General features: G+C 46.0%; 2 protein-coding genes across 5 annotated transcripts; one reads left to right on the top strand and one right to left on the bottom strand.

The window, feature by feature from the left end:
• Nucleotides 1-991: 991 nt before the first annotated feature.
• On the bottom strand, nt 992-3,561 carry LOC141009463 (barrier-to-autointegration factor-like protein). Of its 4 annotated transcripts, none has more exons than XM_073482099.1 (4): nt 3,423-3,561; nt 3,243-3,288; nt 2,318-2,447; nt 992-1,386 (listed from the first exon to the last, which is right to left on the bottom strand). In XM_073482099.1, the coding sequence occupies exons 1-4, from the start codon at nt 3,544-3,546 to the stop codon at nt 1,240-1,242; spliced, it is 447 nt and encodes a 148-aa protein (XP_073338200.1). In that variant the 5' UTR covers nt 3,547-3,561; the 3' UTR covers nt 992-1,239. The 4 variants fall into 4 exon arrangements, with proteins under 4 accessions (XP_073338200.1, XP_073338201.1, XP_073338203.1 ...); XM_073482100.1 differs by having other exon boundaries at nt 2,318-2,444; XM_073482102.1 differs by having other exon boundaries at nt 3,450-3,561.
• Nucleotides 3,562-4,548: 987 nt separating this feature from the next.
• On the top strand, nt 4,549-15,992 carry pygb (phosphorylase, glycogen; brain). Its single transcript, XM_073482472.1, has 20 exons — nt 4,549-4,891; nt 5,966-6,067; nt 6,949-7,027; nt 7,908-8,011; nt 8,133-8,264; nt 8,380-8,491; nt 9,544-9,626; nt 9,711-9,854; nt 10,104-10,196; nt 10,325-10,471; nt 10,576-10,739; nt 10,873-10,987; nt 11,268-11,369; nt 11,593-11,740; nt 12,127-12,185; nt 12,276-12,417; nt 12,839-13,046; nt 13,972-14,106; nt 14,377-14,443; nt 14,685-15,992. The coding sequence occupies exons 1-20, from the start codon at nt 4,649-4,651 to the stop codon at nt 14,847-14,849; spliced, it is 2,544 nt and encodes an 847-aa protein (XP_073338573.1). The 5' UTR covers nt 4,549-4,648; the 3' UTR covers nt 14,850-15,992.

Below are 15,992 nucleotides of genomic sequence, written 5' to 3'. Positions count from 1 at the left end.
TGAGGCCCCTGAACAGTATGACATCATGTCTGACCGTCCAATCAGACGCTGTGCTGGCTCCTCTGCTTCTCAAACTGCACTTTGCTTCATATTTAAGTTCTGAAGGACGGGTCGAGTCCAGAAACTCTGTTTCCTCTTTCCCTGAACAAAGTGACCTCATGGAAACGCTCCGCACAGGAAACACTGTCAGCTGTTTACGGTCAGTCAGCAGCAGCAGCTCCTCTCACCTATAAATCCTCATTTATATGTTTCAGTTCTTCTTCTGTACTTTGTTATAAGGGATGTGGGTCACAGCATGTTTTTATATTGGATCAGTAGATTATTTGTAACCATGATGAATGTTTGTGCCAAAAATATTCAGTTTGTTTCAGATTTTTGTCCTCAGAAACATCAGAGACAGAGAGCTCGTTTAAAATGAAGCTTCATCAGCTTCACCTCCGGCTGTTTGATGAGCCCGCTCAGGCTGTTCGGTTCTGGTTCTGTTGGTTTTCTTGTCTTGTGACAGAACGTTCAGATCTGAGGCAGATTGTCATGTTCACATAATATCAGACTACTGATGTTATTAGTTTGTATTCAGTCAGCATGTGATCATCATGTGATCTTCAGGTGATCTTCAGGTGATCATCAGTAACACACTGGGCTCACGTCTCTGACCTCGTGATGTTAAACTTGATATGTTGTATTTGTATCGACAGCGACTCCGATTGTTTTCCCCTCTGAAGGATCTCGTTTCTGCTCCTGTTGGTGAATGTTTCTGAACTCTGCAGCTGTCAAACACAAATAATAAAGACGAGTCTGCATCCATCACTGAGTCCGAGTCTCATCACTGAGTCCGAGTCTGAGTCTCATCACTGAGTCTGAGTCTCATCACTGAGTCTCATCACTGAGTCTGAGTCTCATCACTGAGTCTAATCACGGAGTCCGAGTCTCCACAGAGCCTATAAATGTCAAAATCAGACTGAAGTAAAAAACACAGAAGCTGACAAACAGCTCAGACTCAAAGCTTTATTCATGTAAACGTTCCCCGTAGAACCCAGCTTATAAACAGGTAAAGGAACACCTGTCGGGTCGCTGTGACATCACAGCTGTCCAGCAGGAACCAGAACAGAGTCACCTGAAAACATTTGACAGCAGCAGCAGAGACGCTGAGCGAACAACTCTGAGACGCTTCAGAGGCAGGAAGTGAGCAAGCAGGGGGAGAACAGGAAGAGGCGGGGTCTCAGGCGAGGAGGCGGAGTCTCAGAGGAAGGCGTCACACCACTCCTTCAGACACAGAGCGCAGAGTCCCGCCTGGCGGCTGTTCGCTCCGCTGGCGTCTTTCAGCCACTCTGTGAACATCTCACCGTCTTTCTTCAACAGCAGGAACTGACCGAGGACAACGTAGGCCTGGGGACAGAGACAGAGACAGAGACAGAGACAGACAGACAGACCAGAGAGAGAGAGAGAGACAGACAGACCAGAGACAGAGAGAGGGACAGAGAGAGAGAGAGACAGACAGAGAGACAGACAGACCAGAGAGAGAGAGAGACAGGGACAGAGAGACACACCAGAGAGAGAGAGAGGGACAGAGAGACAGAGACAGAGAGACAGACAGACCAGAGAGAGAGAGACAGACAGGGACAGAGACAGAGACAGAGAGAGGGACAGAGAGACAGACAGACCAGAGACAGAGAGACAGACAGAGACAGACAGACCAGAGAGAGACAGGGACAGAGAGAGGGACAGAGAGACAGACAGACCAGAGAGACAGAGAGAGACAGACAGGGACAGAGAGAGAGACAGAGAGAGACAGACAGGGACAGAGACAGAGAGAGGGACAGAGAGACAGACAGACCAGAGAGAGAGAGACAGAGAGACAGAGACAGAGAGAGGGACAGAGAGACAGAGAGAGGGACAGACCAGAGAGAGAGACACACCAGAGACAGAGAGAGGGACAGAGAGACAGAGAGACAGACAGACCAGAGAGAGAGAGGGACAGAGACAGAGAGAGAGACAGACAGACAGACCAGAGAGAGAGAGACACGACAGAGACAGAGAGAGGGACAGAGAGACAGAGAGAGAGAGACAGACAGAGACAGAGAAACAGAGAAACAGAGAGAGGGACAGAGAGAGACAGACAGACCAGAGAGAGAGAGACACACCAGAGACAGAGAGAGACAGAGAGAGAGGGAATAAAAATAAGTTAAATATAAGATAACTGAAACTAGAGTTAACAGAATGTGTCTGCTGACTGCGGCCTGCAGGGGGCGGTCCAGTTCAGCTCCAGTTCTGCTCCAGTTCTCCTCCAGAACAGAATGAGTTTGTGGGTTTTCTCCACCTTATCGAAGCCCTGGTGCTCCAGCTTCTTCCCCAGAATCTCTCCGATCCCGGCCAGAGCCGTCACCGGTTTGTCTCCCATCGGCTCGCCGACGAAGTCCCTGTGCTTCTGAGACGTGTTGGACATCCTGCTGGAACACCAGAACCAGAACCAGAACCAGAGTCACAGATCGTTCACTTAAACTTTTCCCACAAGAAAAACTGGATCTGTTCCTTTCCTGCTTCATCTCAAAGTTTCAAGCTAACGTTGTTTTATTCTGATCAGTTACTTTGGCTGACGTATCTTTACACCAACATCATTTTAAAGTGCAGAACCACCAGAAGAACCATCAGAAGAACCATCAGAAGAACCATCAGAAGAACCATCAGAAGAACCACCAGAAGAACCATCAGAAGAACCATCAGAAGAACCATCAGAAGAACCACCAGAAGAACCACCAGAAGAACCATCAGAAGAACCACCAGAAGAACCACCAGAAGAACCATCAGAAGAACCACCAGAAGAACCATCAGAAGAACCACCAGAAGAACCATCAGAAGAACCATCAGAAGAACCATCAGAACCATCAGAAGAACCATCAGAAGAACCACCAGAAGAACCATGACATGGAGTACTGGATTTGGAGCCTACTTGAGTAAATGTACTTAGTTACATTCCACCAGTGGAATGTAACTAAGTACATTTACTCGACTTTGTGAGACGTTTACGGGGCTTTTATTTTGTAGGAAAATTGTCCTCCATGTTTGTGATTCAAACAAACAAACAAACAAACAAACAAACAAGCAGCAGCTCTGTTGGAGTCTCACAGTTACACCAGTTAAACCAGTTAAACCAGTTAAACCAGCTGCTCTATAGAGATCACATTAATAAGCTAATGTTAGACTGTACTGGTCCCGACACGACCCGGTTCAGATCGAGTCTTTACCTGCTGGGCTGGACCTGCTGAAGGTGGACTGGACCGGCTTCACGTGCTGGAGGATCAGGCGGGTTCAGACAGACAGACAGACAGACAGACAGACAGACAGACCCAGTTTAAACTTCAACACAGCGTCAGAAACGAGAAGAACCCGCAGTTTTACCGCATTAAACAGCACGTGACGGTTACCTGCGGCGGGAGGCGGCTCAGACTCACCTGAGCGCAGAAACACCGCAGAGCTCTGAGGACCGGGAGGAAAAGTTGTTTCTGAGAGGAGGCGTTTTATTCTGAAACCCGGAAATACCAGCCGCATTGGCTGACGCTCTGAACCTGACGTCAGGACGCAGACCGTCAAAGATAGTTTGTGCTCATGATGAGTCACTCGGTACAAAACATAAAAACTAAAATCACAGCTGCGGGTCTTGTTTGTTTGGGTCACAGCTGGTTTCATGTCCCTCATGAGGCAGCTCGTCTTTCTTTTTAAAATCATTCTGGCACGTTTCATATTTTACATCATTTCTCAAGTTGTTGAAGTTTTAATTAAAGTTTCTCTGATTTGTTTTGTTTCAGGTCGATTTGCTCATTAAAATGTCTCTGAGAGGAGCTGAGTCAATAGTTGCATTCAGTTATTCACTTTTTTCTAAAATGAATTAACTTTCTGTGCAGCAGCGAGTGTTTCACAGTGAACTGGACCTTTTCACTGGAGACCCAGAACCTTCTGAGGAACTCAGATGGACTCAGGTAAAGTCCAGTACTGTGGTTCCTGGTGGAATGAAACCGATCATCTTTGATTTTGGATTTGTTTGGGTCTAGGGGAACTAACACAGATAACTGTGTGTGTGTGTGTGTGTGTGTGTGTGTGTGTGTGTGTGTGTGTGTGTGTGTGTGTGTAAATGAGTGCTGACTATTTTATATCTATATTTTGGATAAATATTTTATTGTATTTTGCAGATTAAAAGTGTTAACAGCCCTTTCACTGTCTGTTTTATTCTTCAGTTTAGAGTTAAGAGTAAAACTATCTCTGTCTGTCTCATGACTGCTTTAATCTATTTCCTGTCTCACGCAGCTTCAGAGAGACGCTTCACTGTTTTGTTGTTTTAAACAGTGACAATAAAGATTTGAATTTTGAATCCTGGCTCTGCTGTCGATGACTCAGAAAGCTCAGCTCGGAAACAGTATCAGAGTGAGACGTCTTCTGCCGCTTGGAGCTCTTTGTCAGACATTCCAAAGATGACCCCGCCCTCTGCCCCGTCCAGGCCCCGCCCCCTCCAGAACGTCGCAGCTGTCAGCGTCGGGTGGGCGGGGCCGCGCGCCGTCTTCCTGCTCCACCTGCCAGGTGTTCCTCCCTCTCAGCGGCTCGTCCTCGCGCTCAGGCCGCGCTGCGACGCCCCGCTCCCGGATCTTTGTGTGCAAACATGGCGGCGCCGCTCAGCGACCAGGAGAAGCGGAAGCAGATCAGCGTCCGCGGCATCGCCGGGCTCGGGGACGTCGGCGAGATCAAGCGAAGTTTCAACCGCCACCTGCACTTCACGCTGGTGAAGGACCGGAACGTGGCGACGCCCCGGGACTACTACTGCGCCCTGGCCCACACCGTCCGGGACCACCTGGTGGGCCGCTGGATCCGCACCCAGCAGTACTACTACGAGAAGGACCCGAAGGTAGGAGCCGCGGAGCCCCGCTGCAGCCTGCGAGGAAAACACGGAACTCCCCTGAAAGAAGTGTCCGTTTAAAATGTCACTAACTATCTGCGAACTTAGAGACGGAGAAAAACAAAAGTGACGTCGTGTTAAGATAATTAGACAACAGACATTAATTCGGCTTCCATTTAACCTCCGAATTGAACTTAATTTATTTAGAAACTAAGATTTCAAACTTGTTTCCTGCAGTCCAGAACTGGCAGTGGGGCGGATACAGTTATTAAACTGATGTTTACTGTGTTATTATAAACCGACATTAACAGAGGATGATATTTATCTAAAGGTTTCTCTGTTGCACACATTCATTAATCATTAATCGTCATATTTTTAATAGGAGTTTGGTTTGGTTTACTGCCCCCAGGTCCTTTATTAGGAGAGATCATCTGTCAGTTTAACATATTAAGACTTTTATCAAGTTTGTTCTGGCTTCACCTTCTCCATGACAGAGTTGCACGAGGAGAAAGTGAACCAAACTCAATTCAAATAACTGTCACTTTTAATACTTCCTTGATCATCTGGCAGACTCATGGAGGGCAAACAGCTGCAGCTCTGAGATTTACTGAATCACTGTTCAGTTCAGCTGAAGAAGCATGAATATCTGGAGGACCTGTGCTGAGGTGGAAACAGATGCATTTGAGGAATATTTGATAAAGTTTAGAGTGAATTGGTTCAGACATGAAACGCAGTCACAGGAATGAAGGAAGTGATTAGTAGTTCATGCTGGAAATCAGGTTTAGTTTGTGTTTTGAGCGACTCGTCCTGAATGTCCACTTCCTGTTTCCTGCTCAGATGTTTATTTCAACAGGAAACTTCCTGCAGCTGCAGATGAAACTGATCCAATCAGGCCTCAGACCATCACCTGCTGACCTCCACAGTGTTTCTGTCTCTGTGCAGTCAATGTGGCTTTTCTGTCCACCTGATGAAGTTAATTCAGAAATCTGCAGCATAAAAACCAAAATATAATAAAGACTTTGATTTTTTTTTAATTTAAGTTTTGTAAATTGGAGCTAACAGTGTGTGAATGTTTGTCCTCAGCGGGTTTATTATCTGTCTCTGGAGTTCTACATGGGCAGAACGCTGCAGAACACCATGATCAACCTGGGCCTGCAGAACGCCTGTGACGAGGCCATCTACCAGGTAACAACACACCTGTCGCATCATCACAGGTTAGATCCACAGATGTGTCTGCAGCAGCAGAGGTGAAGACGCAGGCTTTGGGGTCTGAACCCTCGAATACGTTCAACACGTCAAACTTTGTTCAATAAATTGTGCAAAATATCAAATGAATGTGTAAATATCAACACAACGATCAGTATTTGGTCTTGTGTGGTGGGACACTGGACCAAACTCCATTCAAATCCTGATCATTTCAATAACTTGTTGATTTAAAGAGCTGCAACTTTTTACAAACATTTACTGAGTCCCTGTTTTCAGTTCAGCTGCAGAATTCTGATTAATTAGATTATCGCAGATTTTTTATGGACATGTAAATGTTTTAAGAATAAATAAAATGCTCCATAAATTCGTGACTTTGTTCCTCTGAAAAACTAAAAAAGCAGCTGGAGCTTCAGGTGTTAATGCCCGACTAGCTGTAAACTGAAGGATGCTAATGCTACACGAAGCAGGTCCCTGGACTGATGTCATGAAACATTGTGAGCATGTTTCAGAAATGTGTCATAAAATATCACATTTACTTGTTTATAAGATAAATGTGACTCTGAAAAGAGTAGACAGAGTACAAGAAGCCAAAACTGCGTCAGACGAAGTGGGAGGACATCAACTGCTCTCAGCTTTTATTTTGAAATGTGTGAACTGATTCTAATAACATTTAAATAAAACAGAAGCTGTTTTCACTCTTTCAGTTTTTGACTCCGCTGAAAGTTTCAACTTCCTCATAGTTTCACTGAAATCAGGAAGTCGACGCAAAACACACTGATAAGAGCTGTGTGTGTGTGTGTGTGTGTGTGTCTGTCTGTCTGTCTGTCTGTCTGTCTGTCTGTCTGTCTGTCTGTCTGTAGTTGGGTTTGGACATGGAGGAGTTGGAGGAAATCGAGGAGGACGCTGGTCTGGGAAACGGAGGACTGGGACGACTCGCAGGTTTCTCTCACTCGTCTCGACTCTGTTTGTCCTCACTGTGAAAAACTGTCATCACTTTGTTGTTTGTCGTTTTATTTTATGCCGATATCATCAGAGAATCCTGTTAATCTTTAATAACATCTAAAGTGTTGTTTCTCAGTTGGACACAGTTACTGATCATCAAGGCAACAATAAATCATCATATATTTAACTGGAGTTTGGTTTGATTTTCTCCATGACCCAGTTCTCTAAGGAGAGAAGTGGGCCTAGTGAACCAAACTCAATTCAAATAACTGTCACTTTTAATACTTCCTTGATCATCTGGCAGATTCATGGAGGGCAAACAGCTGCAGCTCTGAGATTTACTGAATCACTGTTCAGTTCAGCTGAAGAAGCATGAATATTTGGAGGACCTGTGCTGAGGTGGAAACAGATGCATCTGAGGAATATTTGATAAAGTTTAGAGTGAATTGGTTCAGAAATGAAACGCAGTCACAGGAATGAAGGAAGTGATTAGTAGTTCATGCTGGAAATCAGGTTTAGTTTGTGTTTTGAGCGACTCGTCCTGAATGTCCACTTCCTGTTTCCTGCTCAGATGTTTATTTCAACAGGAAACTTCCTGCAGCTGCAGATGAAACTGATCCAATCAGGCCTCAGACCATCACCTGTCATTCAACAGAAAACAAAACAAACCTCCTCACACTCTAAACATCCTGAATAAGTTGATACTTTTTAAAATTACCATCATTTTCTAAATATATAAAAAAAGTCATCAATTTCTCAATTTTCTGCCATTTTCCAAAAATGTTGTCACTTTATAAAAATGTTGTTTCTGTCTCAAAACGTCCTCGTTTACTAAAAACGTCCTCACTGTCTCGCTCTCGTCTCGTCTCCGCCGCAGCGTGTTTCCTGGACTCCATGGCGACTCTCGGTCTGGCAGCGTACGGTTACGGTATCCGCTACGAGTTCGGTATCTTCAACCAGAAGATCAGCAGCGGGTGGCAGGTACACACACACACACACACACACACACACACACACACACACACACACACACACACACACACACACACAGCAGGTGTTCTGGAGGTGTGTGATTGGTTGACGTGTTGCTCCACCCCCTCAGGTGGAGGAGGCAGATGATTGGCTGAGGTACGGGAACCCCTGGGAGAAGGCGAGACCAGAGTACATGCTGCCGGTTCATTTCTACGGCCGAGTGGAGAAAACAGAGAGCGGAGTGAAGTGGGTCGACACGCAGGTGAGACACGACCAGTACCAACAGTACCGTCAGTACGATCAATACGACCAGCTGATTTTATACAGAAACAAGTAACAGAGTATTTCTGAGTACTTGTACTCTGATGTGTACTCAGGTGGTGCTGGCGATGCCCTATGACACTCCCGTCCCTGGTTACCATAACAACACTGTGAACACGATGAGACTGTGGTCGGCTAAAGCTCCCAACGACTTCAAGCTGCAGAACTGTGAGTGACACTCTTCTTCTTCTTCATCATCATCATCATCGTCATCGTCATCGTCAGCAGCAGCAGATGTGACTCAACGGCTGTGTCCAAATTCAGGGGCTGCAGCCCTCGAAGGGCGCATCTGAAGGCCAATTACGTCACAACGCCACGCGAAGGCCGTCCCAATTCAAAGGCTCCTTCAAATGCAGCCTTCCCCACCCTCGTTTAGGAGGACGCACCGCTACTGTCCTTCGCGGCCTCACATATCCCAAGATCCTTTGCGCACCGCTGCTCAGTCCCGAAACAGAAGAGGAAGCAAGAGAAAATGGCGACATCAAGTGGCGCAGACATGACATTCAAATTTAAGTAATGGGTTTATACTCGGTTTTTACTCATTTGAACATCCAACGCCAGATATGTTAAACTTCAAGAGACTATAAAACCTCCAAAGTTTAACTTTCAGTTAAAATACGTGACGCTGGTACTGCTATGGTAAACATAGTTGTTACTCACCGATGGGTTAATGTTTATTTTGTAATGTTGATAATTCAGTTTAGATTTGACACATTGTACACACACAAATAAATGTACACGTTTGATAGATTTGAACCAAAACAGACTTTAATGCATGAACACCTGGTGACGCAACCAGGAAACACTCCGAAGGCTGGACCGTCCCATTTAACAACGGTGGACGAGGCCTTCAAGGTCTCTCCGAAGGACCCGGCCTCCGTGGGCCACAAAGGCCGCGTCCTTGAAGGCTGCAGCCCCTGAATTTGGACACAGCCAACATGTTTATTTAAACAGAAAACAAACAACCAATCACAGATCAGTGACGCCTGACTGTTTGGTGCCTCCTGCTGGCAGCTGAGAGAAACTACAACAACAAACTCAGAGTTTGAGTTCAGAGTTGGTTCTAATTAAAAACTGAGTTAATGAGCCGGTTAATAACCAGCTTCATGTTACTGATGAGCTCAGGTGACTCAAATAGAACCAGAGCCAGTTGGACCTGGTCTGTGATTCAGGATCCTGAGTTCTGGTTCTGGTTCTGACTCTGTGTTTGTGTCTCACAGTTAATGTTGGAGATTATATTGAAGCTGTTCTGGACAGAAACTTGGCGGAGAACATCTCCAGAGTCCTCTACCCCAACGACAACGTGAGTACAGCTACAGCGTAGACGTTTTGGCTCGGGTTTATTTGGATCTGGTTCTGGTGCTGATGATACAGAATGTGTTTGCAGTTCTTCGAGGGGAAGGAGCTGCGTCTGAAGCAGGAGTACTTCGTGGTGGCGGCGACGCTGCAGGACATCATCCGCAGGTTCAAATCCTCCAAGTTCGGCTGCAGAGACCCGGTGAGGACCTGCTTCGACACGTTTCCTGACAAGGTGAGAAAACCAGCTGACACAATGTAACTGAGTACATTTACTCAAGTACTGTGCTTTGGTACAAATTGCAGGAACCATTTTCTGCTGCTTTATACTTTTACTTCATCTCAGAGGTCGATACTGTAGTTTTAGCATAATGTCCTGTCCATAATGATCACGTCCTCTGGAGCAGCCAGACTAAATGTTTCTTCTTCTGTGGTGGGGCTGAGTCTTCTTCTGTGGTGGGGCTGACTCCTTCCTGTCCGTCAGGTGGCGATCCAGCTGAACGACACCCACCCGGCTCTGGCGATCCCTGAGCTGATGAGGATCCTGGTGGACATCGAGAAGCTGGACTGGGACAAGGTGCAGGACTTTTACTGTAACAGATTACTTTATGTTGTAGTACTTCTACTGTTAGTGCAGTAAAGAAATACTTCATATATACATATCTGTGTGTGTGTGTGTGTGCGTGTGCGTGTGCGTACGTGCAGGCGTGGGACATCACCTGTCGTACGTGTGCGTACACCAACCACACGGTGCTGCCGGAGGCGTTGGAGCGCTGGCCCGTGTTCATGTTCGAACAGCTGCTGCCTCGACACCTGCTGATCATCTACGACATCAACCAGAGACACCTGGACGTAAGACCGCCTCCTACTGACTCTACTGACATTGTACTCTGTCTGTGTATTAGTACTCAGATGAAGTATTTGTACTCAGTTGAAGTATTTGTACTGTGTCTCAGAGGATAGCGGCCGTGTTTCCCGGCGACACAGATCGTCTGCGGCGGATGTCTCTGATCGAGGAGGGCGAGCCGAAGAGGATCAACATGGCTCACCTGTGTGTCGTCGGCTCGCACGCCGTCAACGGCGTCGCTCAGATTCACTCTGACATCGTGAAGAGCAGCGTGTGAGTCAGAGACGACCAATCAGAGCACAGACTGACGGTCACAGACTGACGGTCACAGACTGACGGTCACAGACTGACAGTAGTTTGATGTTTCATATGAATGTTGAATACAGATTTTGTGTTTCTGCTGCAGGTTCAAAGATTTCCACGATGTCGATCCTCACAAGTTTCAGAATAAAACAAACGGCATCACTCCTCGCCGCTGGCTGCTGCTGTGTAACCCCGGCCTCGCTGACATCATCGCTGAGGTACACACACACACACCTGACACACAGACACACACACACACACACACCTGACACACACCTGACACACACACACACACACACCTGACACACACACACACACACCTGACACACACACACACACACACACACACACACACCTGCTGCGTCCGTCAGTGAACACATCAGGTTGTCTCAACTGAGAAACTGGAACTATTTAATGTGTTTAATTCTAATAATGAATCAATAAGTGATCAATAATTAAGTGGTCCAGTTTGTGTTAATGACGCTGTTGTTCCTGCAGAGGATCGGAGACGACTTCCTCACTGATCTTCATCAGCTGAAGAACGTCCTGCAGTTTGTCAACGACGACGAGTTCATCAGAGACGTGGCCAAAGTCAAACAGGTGAGACACACCTGTCTGTCTGTCTGACCCGTCTGTGTCTCTGTCTGTCTGTCTGTGTCTCTCTCTCTCTGTCTGTCTGTGTGACCCGTCTGTGTCTCTGTCTGTCTGTGTGACCCGTCTGTGTCTCTGTCTGACCCGTCTGTGTCTCTGTCTGACTGTCTGACCCGTCTGTGTCTCTGTCTGTCTGTCTGTCTGTCTTACCCGTCTGTGTCTCTGTCCTCAGGAGAACAAGCTGAAGTTCGCCTCCTTCCTGCAGGAGCAGACTCAGGTGAAGGTGAACCCGGACTCCATCTTTGACGTGCAGGTGAAGAGGATCCACGAGTACAAGAGGCAGCTGCTCGCCTGCCTGCACGCCATCACGCTCTACAACCGTAAGACCAACCAGCTGCCGCCGCACTCTGCAGTGAAACACAAAATTAAGAAGCAGGAAGAGAGAAGAAGAAGAATCTAAACTAAAAACTATAAAATCCAAATACAGACATACATGTGTGTGTGTGTGTGTATATATATATATGTATGTGTGTGTATGTATGTATGTATGTATGTATATGTATATGTATATATATATATATATATATATATATATATATATATATATATATATATATATATATATATATATATATATATATATATGTGTATACACATATTTTATTTGAAGTTATTTAAAATACTTTTGTTTCTTTATTTTTGTGATTAGTTGTAAAGTTTATTGTGACGTAAACAGTGAGAATATAAATGAACCTGCTGTTTTCAGGAATCAAACTGGAGCCCAGCAGAGAGTTCGTTCCCCGGACGGTGATGATCGGAGGAAAGGTTCGTCTCTCTACTGATCAATAATCAATACATCAATCTGTAAAGTGGCTGTAGATGGACGTGAGTTGAGCAGAGTGTCTCCCCCTGCAGGCGGCTCCTGGGTACCACATGGCCAAACTGATCATCAAACTGATCACCTCCATCGGTCAGGTGATCAATAATGACCCGGCCGTGGGAGACAAGCTGAAAGTGATCTTCCTCCAAAACTACAGAGTGTCTCTGGCTGAGAGAGGTGAGGAGGAGGAGGGGGAGGGAGGGGGAGGAGGGAGGGGGAGGGGGAGGAGCAGGAGGAAGGAGAGGAGGGAGGAGAGGAGGGAGGAGGAGGAGGAGGAGCAGGAGGAGGAGGAGGGAGGAGGAGGAGGAGGAGCAGGAGGAAGGAGAGGAGGGAGGAGGTTTTTTTTACTGAATCAGCTGATCAGAGCTGTGATTGAAATCAGACTATTGTGGATCAATAAAGGTTATAAACTGTGTGTGTGTGTCTGTCTGTCTGTGTGTGTGTGTGTGTGTGTGTGTGTGTGTGTGTGTGTCTGTCTGTCTGTGTGTGTGTGTGTGTGTGTCTGTCTGTGTGTGCGTGTCTGTGTGTGTCTGTGTGTGTCTGTGTGTGTCTGTGTGTGTCTGTCTGTGTCTGTGCGTGTGCGTGTGTGCGTCTCCAGTGATCCCAGCAGCCGACCTATCGGAGCAGATCTCCACGGCGGGCACGGAGGCGTCGGGAACAGGAAACATGAAGTTCATGCTGAACGGCGCTCTGACGGTCGGGACGATGGACGGAGCGACGGTGGAGATGGCCGAGGAGGCCGGCGAGGAGAACATGTTCATCTTCGGCATGACGGTGGCCGACGTGGAGGAGGTGGACAGGAAGGGGTGAGGAGGCGTTACATCACTTCCTGTCTGAGCAGACGGCTTCAGGGACACGTTGACATCATCAGCTGTTCCAGGATTCATCTGCTCAGTATTTTCTTTATTGATTTCGTCCTTTGATCCATAAAATGTCAGAAATATGACCAAGATGTTTTAAAGGTTCAGTTCACCACCATCGTGTTTGAATCAGGAAAAAACGGCACGTTGGCTTAAAAAAGTCACTTGAAGTGATCAGATCCTCCGAGGCTGCAGCTCTGATCAGCTGATAATTATTGATCCTTCAGTGAAACAGGTCAGAACTCAAAGATCATCTGTGAGTACAGATGCTCCACTCTATATCACCACTGTACAACCGATTACCTCTGTAGCTCGACAACTCCAGCAGAGTGAGACCTCTTCACTCTAGATGATCTCGCATCAGTTTCAGGGGTCTTTCTGACCAATAAACTGTCATCAATCAGATCAATCATTTAAACTGATGAACTTTATAGTTCAGTATTTGTTATGTCCAGCTGTTAATTTATCCTCGACTGCAGTTTATTTTATTTATCTGTTTGTTTTTAAAAAATCTTCTCGTTTTAAAACTGTGTGTGTGTGTGTGTGTGTGTGTGGTGTTTTAAATCTTTTAAATTATATAAAGGTTTTTTATCACAAACAGAAGTTAACATAAATCTGGTTTATTATTTTTCTGTCTTTATTTGAAACTTCAGAATACTGAACTGAAAATATGAACTTAATTACAAATAAACAAATAAATAAATGTAAAACATGATCATAGTTGCACTACAAACACTGGAACAGGAGAGTTGAGATGACTTTTAGCAGCCGACTCTCAGACGTCAGATTTGTCCTTGAACGCACCATCAGGGATGTAGACCCCCCTGAGCTGTGTGACCTGATGACATCACTTCCTGTTTACCTCCTGCAGCTACAACGCCAGAGAGTTCTACGAGCGTTTGCCGGAGCTGAAACTGGCCGTGGATCAGATCCAGGCCGGCTTCTTCAGTCCAGCAGAGCCAGAACTCTTCAGAGACCTGACCCGCATGCTGCTGGACCACGACAGGTAGACGACACCTGCTTTATTTTAAATGAGTTTATTATTTCGTTTCTTTCCTGACGACACAAACACAACGTTCACTGTCGTCTGTCAGATGTTCCAGTTCCACTCCTGTGTGTCGGGACGTGGTTAGCCTAGCTTAGCACAAAGACTGGAAGCAGAGGGACACTGTTAGCCATCTCCATCAAAATGCATCTTAAACAGCTGCAGACGGTCTGTTTGTGTCTAATCTCAGTATTTAATCTTCTCATGATGTAAATCTGTTTCCTGTTTCAGGTTCAAGGTGTTTGCAGATTTTGAAGCCTACGTCAGATGTCAGGAGAGAGTCAGTGAACTCTACAAGGTGAAGTTTTCCTCTTTGTTTCTAAATACTACAATACCCATGAGCCTCAGCTGCTGGTGCTGTGGAGAAGAAACAGTCGGATTGATCCAGAATCAGAGAGAGATGATTTAAATGATCAGGTTTCTACAGTGTTGTCTTTAGCCTGTGACTGGGTGTTTGTTGGTGAAATGCACCTTGGTAGTTGTAGTTAATCAAAGAAGATATTTTCTGACACAATTCTTCATCCTTTGTTTCTTCTCAGAACCCCAAAGAGTGGACCAAGATGGTGATCCGTAACATCGCCGCCTCCGGAAAGTTCTCCAGCGACCGGACCATCTCTCAGTACGCCCGCGAGATCTGGGGAGTCGAACCGTCTGACGTGAAGATCCCACCGCCCAACGAGCCGCCGTTCGAGTCCCGAAACTGAGGAGCCGGACGCAGCATCAAGTATCTGAGCCTCTGAACACACTGGAGCGTTATTTCACCCAGAAACAGAACTGAATCACTTCTTTTTTTAGCCAGCAGCTACATGTTAGCATTCTGAACAACTAACATAAAGTCCAGTTTAACAAGTCGAACGGTTCTGACATTTAACAGTTAAACATAAAGTCCATATTTAGTCCTCAGGAACATTTTCTCATCCAGTTTAAACTCCAGCTGACAAAGAAAACTAATGAAGTGAATTCTCATCGTGAAGTTTAAAGTTTTTGAGTTTCTCTGAAGAGTCGGTGAGTTCATCCTTTAACAGATCACTGAACGAGCGATGCACGAGAAAGATCATTTATTTTATCAGTTAGATATCACATCGGCTAAAGTTACAGCTGATAATGACGCCGAACTGCTTTCAACGTCTACGCCCAGATACAGCAGGTGGCAGCGTGCTCAGAGCCATCGTCACCCTGTAGCTCTGAGTTAGCATGCTAATGTTGGAGCTAACAGAAATGAATCCTGTCGTTTGTTTCCTGAAACAAGACGAACACTTTTTGTTCCTTTTACTTCGACTGTTTCAGCAGAACTGAAACTACATTCCTTCGACTTTCTGCACATTAACATTTATTTTACGCTCCTGACTTTCAGATGCAGATATTTTTGTAGCAATTTGGGATGATTGTGTTTTTCCTGCACTTTATAGCTTCGATCGTACAGCTGACGGCGCCAACGCCGCGTTCACGTCACGTCAGATTAGCGGAACAATTCAGATCTCAGACTCGAGACCGTTCACGTCCTCGGGAACTGAAAAGTTAGAGAACTTCAGAGTCGGTCCGACGAGGGTTTACGGCGAATCACAACACGCTCTGTATCGTTGTTGTCGGACATAACGTTTTTTTTCTCTCACAGGAGGATGTTGACGTGAAATCTGAGACGGATTATTACATTAAATCTGACGCGGCGTGAACGCGACAAAAGCCTCAGTGTGACGTCACAGGTGTCTTATGGGTAATGTAGTCCATTCACAATGTTTACTCAACATTAATGTCAGCCTGACTCAAACTACAAAGCTTTGGTCAGATGAAGTACTGTACCGACACTCGGGTCTGTTTCTGATAATAAACTTCTGCTGCACTCGCAA

The sequence above is a fragment of the Pagrus major genome, chromosome 15, assembly GCF_040436345.1.
Source record: "Pagrus major chromosome 15, Pma_NU_1.0".
NCBI lineage: Eukaryota > Metazoa > Chordata > Actinopteri > Spariformes > Sparidae > Pagrus > Pagrus major.
This window is presented reverse-complemented; position numbering and strand designations above follow the sequence as displayed.